Source organism: Apium graveolens, chromosome 4 (assembly GCF_009905375.1).
Source record: "Apium graveolens cultivar Ventura chromosome 4, ASM990537v1, whole genome shotgun sequence".
NCBI classification, from domain to species: domain Eukaryota; kingdom Viridiplantae; phylum Streptophyta; class Magnoliopsida; order Apiales; family Apiaceae; genus Apium; species Apium graveolens.
Genome location: NC_133650.1, coordinates 248930812 through 248940274, shown reverse-complemented (window position 1 = coordinate 248940274; position 9463 = coordinate 248930812). Strand labels below are relative to the sequence as shown.

The 9463-nt window shown below is 31.6% G+C and overlaps 1 protein-coding gene across 1 annotated transcript; it reads left to right on the top strand.

Annotated features, from left to right (window-relative positions):
- The first annotated feature begins 5369 nt into the window (after window positions 1-5369).
- LOC141720803 (acid phosphatase 1-like) lies at window positions 5370-8267 on the top strand. The gene is made up of 3 exons (XM_074523440.1): window positions 5370-6112; window positions 6700-6909; window positions 7840-8267. The coding sequence occupies exons 1-3, from the start codon at window positions 5409-5411 to the stop codon at window positions 8015-8017; spliced, it is 1092 nt and encodes a 363-aa protein (XP_074379541.1). The 5' UTR covers window positions 5370-5408; the 3' UTR covers window positions 8018-8267.
- The last annotated feature ends 1196 nt before the right edge of the window (window positions 8268-9463 follow it).

The window sequence follows — 9463 nt, the reverse complement described above, 5'->3', positions numbered from 1 at the left end:
CACGGCTTCATCATCTCCTCATCAGCATCAGTCTCAGGCAAGCTTTCAGAATCTGAGTCATCATCACTTTCAGAACTTGATGACTCAGTTTCAGACTTTGTGAACAGAGCTTTACCCTTGTCTTTCCTTGAGGTAGTTGCCTTGGGGGATTCTTCTTCAGCCTTAAGAGCAACTGTCCTTGACTTTCCTCCTTTCCTCTTGCTTCTTTGTTCCATCTCAAGTTCATGAGTCTTGAGCATTCCATAAATTTCATCAAGAGTTGTTTCATCAAGATTGTAATTGTCTCTTATTGTTGTTGCCTTCAAATCCCAACATTCAGGAAGAGCTAACAGGAATTTAAGGTTTGAATCTTCAAGATCATACTCCTTATTAACCAGTGACAGATCATTCAAGAGTTTGACAAATCTATCATATAAATCAGTCAATGATTCATTAGCCTTTGAGTCAAAGTGTTCATACTCTTGAGTGAGTATTGTCTTCCTGTTCTTCTTAATTGTATCAGTTCCCTGACACCTTGTTTCCAGAGCATCCCATATCTCCTTAGCAGTCTTGCAGTTAATTACCTTGTTTGACATTACATTATCAATGGCACTATGCAGTAAGTGTCGTACCTTAGCATCCTTAGCAATTGATGCGATATCTTCAGCAGTATAATCACTCTTTTCCTTTGGTACAGTCTTTGCTTCCTCACCTGCAACTGCAACAGCGAGCTTGGTTGGTTTGTGAGGCCCTTCCTTGATTCTATCAAGATATTCTGGATCTGTAGTTTCGAGAAACATGGTCATCCTCACCTTCCATATGGCATATTCAGATGGTCTCAGTATGGGAACTCTGATGGTTTCATACCGACTTTGGATTTGTGTCTTTGGAGGTTCTTCAGTTTTGGTAGGCTTAGTTGGAGTTTCTGTGTCAGACATGATTGTGTTTGGATCTTTAACTGTATGTGTGTTAACAGAAGGGCTCTGATACCACTTGTTAGGTCACACACACTATAGAGGGGGTGAATACAGTGTAACATACAATCAAATCGAACTTTAATATCTTAAGTAACAGAAAACAAACTTTATTGAAATAATAAACTTTGTTACAGTATGGAACTGTTACCTCTCAGTGATGAACAAATATCACGAGAGCTGTTAGGGTTACAATGAATAATCTTCTCGAACTTATAGTGTAAACTCTATGTCTGTGTTTATATATTACACAGTTACAAGATAATCGCTAATTGATATGAAATATAATTCTGCTTCTTAAAATATATCAATCAGATATCTTTTCTTCCAAGTATTCCATTCTTCACGAAACTCCTTCTTCATGCATATCTCTTCTTATGTTTATCTCGATCTTCTTTCCTTTAATCAGCTATTATCCTTATCTGATTGTCCTTCAGCACTTAAGTTCTGATATCCAACTTCTGATGATTATCTCCTGATAATATAAGTATTGATATCCTTAAGTCCTAATTTCCAGTATAAGTACTGATTCCCAGTTAAGTACTGATTTGTCCTGTTAAGTAAGATCTGAAAACTAAACATAAATCATATTAGCCATGATATTATCAAATATATCTAACAACTTAAGTCTTCAATAAAGTTGGGTCAAAGATTTTTTATCTTTATTGAGAGTTTGAGATGTGTTCTTGATGATGGTGAAGTCTTGGGAGTGCTTAGTATGGTTTTTGGAACCTAAAACAACCATTAAAATCAAGAAGCCAAAGAAGAGTTACTATTCACACTATTCATTCTCATCTTTGTTGATTTTATTTCACCCATCAAACCTTGATAAAAAGAGCTCAAAGATTTATCTTACCTTAGTTTGGTTGGTAGGAAGCTTGAGAATTAATGGGAGGATTTATCCATGGCTAGAGCTTAAAGATTTGAAATTGGTTTCCTTGTTTTAAAGAAAAGGGCCGAATGAAGCTTCTTGGAAGAGAGGGAGAGAAATTTGTGTTTGCTCCTTGGTTGCTTCTTGGTGGCTTCTTGGAAATAATGCAAGTTATAGCTTGTAATTGATCTTTATTCTCTAGTATATATCCTAGGATTTATTCTTGTTGGCAAATCTTAGACAAAACTAGCTAGCCTTTGGTAGATTACAAGCTAAGCCACTTGTTTAGCTCTCTAGCTCACTATTTGGTAGCCTTGGTTGATCATCCTACACCTTAGCTCACTATTTGATAAAGTAACCATGGTTACTTTCCTACCATGGTTAGTTAGTGCGTTACGTTTATTTAATCGATTACGCGTTCGCTCGGTCGATTAAATGTTTTCGTAATACTTTCTCGTAAATGGTTTGCGTCGTAAATCCTTTCGCATTTATTCCTTATATTTTGAATTATCATACTTGGATATAAATCCGTAGGGTTTTAAATTCGTAATTATATTGTGATTCCCGTAATCCTCGATGATTCGTAAATATGGTCGTTTGTCAAAGTTCGTTTTCTTCGAAAACTAATAGCGTTTACATACACTCATTTGGTACGTATAATCATAATATCAACTCTGAAACTCATTTTCTCATGCACTACATAGTGGGGGCTAAAAAGTTTTTCCCCGTATGTCAGGGTTACTATTCATTTAGCGTTTTACGAGGTTTCAAAAATTCGAGTTATTACAGTATGGTCGCAAAAGTTTTTAATAAACCGCAAGGTTACTATTCCTAAAGGTCTTTTACTGATGTCAAAAATTTGGATTCTTACATATATAGTGAGTATAGTGGAATTAAGTAGTGAATATGAGTGGATGTGGTTGATTTTTATATTATAAAACTTTATCATTTTTGGAACGCGGAGAATTGGTAGGGATGTACCAAAAATGAAAGTGTAGAGAAATGAATAAGATAGAGGGAGTAAGTTATATATTTTTTAAATAAAATAAAATATAAATTACTAATTACATGAATTAATAATTTTAATATATGAATATAAAATAAAAAAAAAAGAAATTGAAAAACAAGGATAATGATCTCGTGATAAAACTATATAGTATATACTATTTATCTCGATAAAAATAAAATTATATTGTTAATCTGGATAAAAAAAACAAAACTAAATATAATTACATTGATTTAGTTTGATCGGAATAATGGTCTTATGTTAAAATAAAATCATGAGATTAAAATATATTAATATAAAATTAAAATTAAAAAATAACTAACCATCATTTACAAATGTTAAATTCACAAATTTCATCACGTTTTGTAATCCGCCTTTTAACAATATCACCCTTTGTATCATAGTAAATATCATTATCTAATGTCAACGAAATATTGGTACATTAGTTGAGTTCTTATACCTTTTGCGGGGAGATCAAATGTTCGACTTATGTATGTACGTGTGTAATCAATTAGCGAAAATATAAAATAAAAATCATGTTCTAATAAAACTCGAAAATTTTAATTATTTCATTTTTACAAGCATTTTAATGTGTCGTAATGATAATTGCATTTAAAAATCTTTAAATTTTGATTTTTTGAATAAATTTAAATTTTAGTCAGAAATTTTTGATAAAATTTGAAGCTATTTTTGTATCCTAAAATTTAAGTAAAATTTATAAGTTCGGAAATGTACGAAGATATTGAAAAAATTTAAAAATTGCTTGAAAACTTACATTATGACATAAATGAAAGCGGGAATGTAGATGTGTACGTGGTTCAGATCAGATCGGTTTTGGGGTAAAAATCAAACCAAATCACGAATAGCGGTTTTAGACAATTGTCAATCGCAGTCACGTTTGCAGTTGCAATTAACCGCGTCAATTGCGGTTGTGATTTGCGATTATTGGGATTGGGTTGCGGTTTAACCACTTACTATAAAATAATTAGTAATTTCTCAAAAAAATAAATTCAGAACATTAATAAATTTAAATTTAAGTTAATTGATAAGTTTACTTTCAAAACTAAAATATAGTCAATTATGAAACACGGAAATTAAGTCACATATTTTGCATCTTAGCGACCAAGTTGAAATTGAATAAATTACAAACTTAAACTAGTCAACTGTTAATTGTCAGTTGAACTGAATATATGTCGGCCCGACATATATTCAGGGACATTGCGGGACTGGACTAAGTTAAATTACAGGTTAAACTTTCATATATGCATATAGAAACAAAATTTACTAGGGAATTCAATTTGTGCGTAAAGTATCAGCAATTCAAGTCTTCATCTATACTAGTCTATAACCCCCGTGTGATGCACCAATTGTTTTTAATATTCGATAGTTTTTAATAATATATTTTATAATATAATTTTCAATAGTTAAAAAATAAATTGAAGAATATAATAATTATAACAATATATGTTTTATAATAATTTGAGACTTTGACAAAAAATAAATAATATAATATAATATATTGTTTAAATAAAGAATATAAAAATTTAAATATAATAAGCTGTTGACGGAGTTCGAACCCTGAATCCATGAGAGCAGTTTAAATATTAATATAAAAATATTTTATTATTGTATCCAATGGTTCTCATTTTTTTGATTTTAGATCTGACAATTGTTATTTATCGTAGCAAACAACTGTACCGAGTAATTATCAAACAACTGTACCGAGTAACTACCAAAGAGAGGGTGTTCTTTAATTTTGGATGCACACACTGGATATTGGGTACCCAACAGTACTGTTTTGAATTAGTTTGGTTTCAGATATTGAGCTTGATTTGACCCTCTAAAGTCATGATAATAAAGTATTAACAAAGGTTAGTTAATTTTAAGATAATTAAATAATAACTTTTTAAAAAAAATAAATATGTTAATATATTAATTTATATGATATCAAGTATATTTTTGAAAATATATTTTATTATTAATATATGTCGCGGTTTGTGGTTCCAGTTATGGTTTTGCTATTTTTAAAAATTTAAAACCATATCCAAACCGCGAATAAGCGATTATTAAAATTTAAATCCATAACCACTTCGTATTTTCTGATTATCCGTAAAATATAATTTGGCTGCAAGTGATTAAGTGATTTAATACCGTCGGCCGTACACTCCAACTGAATGTACATTAGTCACCATTCTAGTTTTGGCTATACGGAGTGACATGACCGTTCATTTCAATGCCCCAACAGTCTCTAGAATAGAAAAGAGAAATGTTTGGTGTATATAATTATATACAAAATTTTATACATAATGAAATATGGTGTATTTTAATTGAAATGAGCACCTGCATTTAAATCAACAATACAAATATTGTACACCCAGCACTACTCCGAAAAGAAAATGGGTATTTATGCCTGTTTAAGCTAAAATTTATTGTTGCCAAACATGCAAAAACTCAGTAATCATTTACCCCAAGCTTTCTTTAAAAATTAAAACAGATGTCGTGGAACACGCTAATTGGATAAAAAGCATCTAACACGTACTTGGATGAAGCTCCTTATTGGCTAAGCAACACCGACCAAATGCGTTTTGCGCAGAGTATATGCTGCACAACACGCACACGCTGCCTTGTTCTTCTCTACATACATACATTTGAATTGTATTATACTCCCCTGGTACTAAACTTGACCATTCATTCAAGTTACAATAACTCCAAACTTTTGCCATTTCTTCATCTTTCTCTCTCTCGAATCCACAAAAGGTACTTTACTTTACTTTCCGCACACTTTTCTTGTCCAAAAACCAACAATTCTGTTCAAACACCAACTCTTTTGTCTTGCTCTTGCATGAACATGAAAATGAACCCATTCCTTCTCTTGCACAAACTCTTACTCTTCATGTCTCTAATTTATGTATCCACATGTCAAGAAACGTTAAACCCTCACACACTTCCAAGACCTTTAATTCTTGAAACCCGTATCAAACAATCACCATTACTATCATCAGATCACGATGATGATGTTACTTTGCATTGTACTAGCTGGAGATTTGCAGTTGAGTCTAATAATTTGAGCCCGTGGAAAACTATTCCTCAAGAATGTAAAGATTATGTCAAGGATTATATGAGTAATAAGGGTTATAAAAGTGATCTTGAAAGAGTGGCCAAAGAGTCTTTATTGTATGCTTCAGGTGTGGAACTGAAGGGTGATGGAATGGATGCTTGGGTTTTTGATATTGATGAGACTTTGCTTTCTAATCTTCCTTATTATGTTGATCATGGTTATGGGTAAATTTATTTTTACTCTTACTTATTTTTTATTACTTTAATTGTTTAATTTTGATTTTATTGTTTTTTTTTGGGTTGTTGATTGATGTAATGTGATAAAGGGCGTGTGATATGATCTTATTGGATGGTTGTTACTTGTTAGTTATAAGTTTTGGGGGAAATGTATAGAAAAAGGCCAAGTGAGGGGTTTTAAACATGTTAATTTTATCAATTGTCGAAAATTTAGGTTATTTGAACCTGATGATGGATCCAGAAAAGTTATAACAAGCGGCAACAAATTATTTTAGGGGAGGCACTTTATAAATTATAATTTTTGTGGGGAAACTTCTGGATTTTTACAAAAATGTCAGGGAGAACTACTGTCTCTCACACCCCTTTCTAGATCTACCCCTGATTGAATCACGGGAATTTCATATTTGATATGTTTAATGGACTAAACGGAGTGATGAAAATATGAAATTTTGGGATTTAGTTGGAGGTGTGGGCAATCCAAGAACTGTTATTTGTGTATTCAAAGAAATTCTAAATTATATGCAGCTGTTCATATCTTCATATGTATTTATATGGGTTGTAATGAATATTTGCAGACTGGAGGTCTTTGATAGCGAGGCATTTGATAAATGGGTCGACAATGGAATAGCACAGGCGATCGAGTCCAGCTTGAAGCTATATGAGGAAGTAGTAAAGTTTGGTTTCAAGGTTTTTTTGCTGACCGGACGTAGTGAAATGCGCCGAAATGTTACAGTCGAGAATCTGAGTAAAATCGGATTTCATGATTGGGATTATCTTATTTTGAGGTTAGTATCGGAACATTATGGTTTAAGCACTTTCTCTTAGTCGAATGAAATTTGCATGATTCAATTCTTGATGATCGCCTGTAGATATAACATTCATCTTTTAGTCTTAGGCAGTCCTTGCAACATATGCTAAGTAATGTCTGAGTTTTGTTTCATATAGTTTACACGTATATGGTTACCTATACTTAAATAAGATGCTCTAGACATTTACATGCCCATTGTTCTCTCTGATTGAGTACATAGATCAATGATAGCTTCTACAGGGGGTGTTTTTGTAAGAGCAGATCCATCAAAGTGCTTAAATTTGTGCTATAGCTAATATAAAACCAGTTTTTTAGGACTAACGTGCATGCCCAAACAGCACAAGCCGAACTTGGTTGTTCTTTATGAGGAACAAAAGAATAAGATAGCAGTTATTAGCCTTGAAAAAGAAGGGAATGGAATGTAATTTTATAGATTCTATATAAGAGAGTACCTTCTTTCCCATCTGGCTCAATATCAATAGCCGGAGATTAAATTGTGATTTAGGCTTTAGCAGCTAGAGCCTAGAACTAAGCTACAAATGGAGTAAAACACTGGTTTTGAAGTTCTGTTTTAAACAAAACAAAAACCACTTTTTCAGTAGTAAAAGATATCTATAGCTATTATAGCTTTAAGTCGGGTTATGTTCACAAAATTAAAGTTGAAAAGTCTATTAAGTATTCCTTAAAAAGAATCATAAGTAAAGCCCGTAGGGTTTATCCAGTGCGCACCCAAAAGGATAGCGGCTGCGGTTACCTACGATAATAATAATAAAAAATCATAAGTAACAGGTGATATCATAATAATCAACTTCAATATCGTGGTAAACTCTTTTTGAGTTCTGAAATCAATATAATTGTGTCCAGAAATATTTGCTTATTTTTTGAGTTTTACTACATGAACTTACAGAGGTGCTGAGGACCATAAGAAAACTGCAACACAATTCAAGTCTGAGAAGAGGCGAAAGATAATGGAAGAAGGCTATCGTATTCATGGGAACTCAGGAGATCAATGGAGTGACTTACTAGGATCATCGATGTCTGCTCGATCATTCAAGCTACCAAATCCTATGTATTATATTGCTTGATGAAACTGAAGCACCTTCTTTTTTCTATCTTTAAGTGTAAATTATTGCGATAATAGCGTATATTATATAATTATTGGCCATTGGACTGCACATGTATTCTTAGAATGAAATAATCATTCTTGTCACTGTTACATGTGTAATGATGCATGTCCATACAATGTACCTTGTATTATATGTACTCTTTAAATATGTAGTGCATCTTCCTTAAAATCGTCATGGTTTTAGTTCAGTTGAAGACCTCAGTTCGATTCTTCTGCTTCTTTTCCCTTGAGATATAAAAATATCACAAGGCTTGATGTTAGCACTGATCTAAGGAAAATTTTAAATTACTAGGAAGTTAGACACCGAAAACAATGACAAAAGCGGGGAGCATACGGAGGTTCTGTCTTAGATGAGGATATGAGATACACCCCCACAAAATGAAATAAATCAAAATAACTATCCGAATTTGAAAGAAACCCCTGATGTGTGACTGTGAGTATACTTGGGGTTGGGGCTGGTCAGGACCTTCAACTTACATGGACTAAGTAGCATATTTGCATTCGCAAAGAAACTCAAAGTCATTAATGTCAGTGTAAGTATGAAGTGATGCTGAGACTTCCAAATAGGGAGCACAATGCAGACACCTTCAGTCCTCCCCCGAGTCGTGCAGCCTCAGATTAACATATTTTGAAAAATGCTAATTTAAGGATATGCTTAATCTACCTAAGGATCGCAGTTAATTGTTAGATTAATATAAGCAGCACATGATTATATGGTTGTTTAAGGCTTTCTTAAAATTATGTGTATTAATATAAAATTCGGATCACTTCATTTAATATAAAATTATGGTTTTGTTATTTGTAATTTATGAGATTATAAATTAATTTTTGATTATTTAATTATATAATTAATAATAGAATATAATTAATGGTTAACAAAATTTATTTTTAAAAATAAAACTTAAATTAATAAGAAAACATAATTTCATTAAAATTTAAAAATAAAAAATAAAGAGGCACATATTGCACTTAGAGATGCATTATTTGAGCATTTGCGGGAAGAATATACTAATTCAGAAAATTAGTGTGTTACAATGATATTTTGTATGTTAATTATTGCAATAAATGTGTTTTTCATGAATTAAGTGCACAATTTTAATATTTTTATGTGTATTAATTTTTTTTGATTTAATTAATTTATGAAATATTATATAAATTGTTAATAATAATTAAATAATAAATTTAAAATAAAATTGTTTAATATGATATTTATATATTATTATATCTAAAAAATAATTTGGATGAAATATTTGCATGGTTAGAAATTTAGATCTTCCTTAAATAGAGTATGGTGAGATAACCTTATAGATAGTGCCATAGTGGTACAGTATTAAAGTTGCATGACTGTTTTCTAGCTTAAGGATCATTTAATATACAAAATTTATATATAGAATTTTGGAGAACA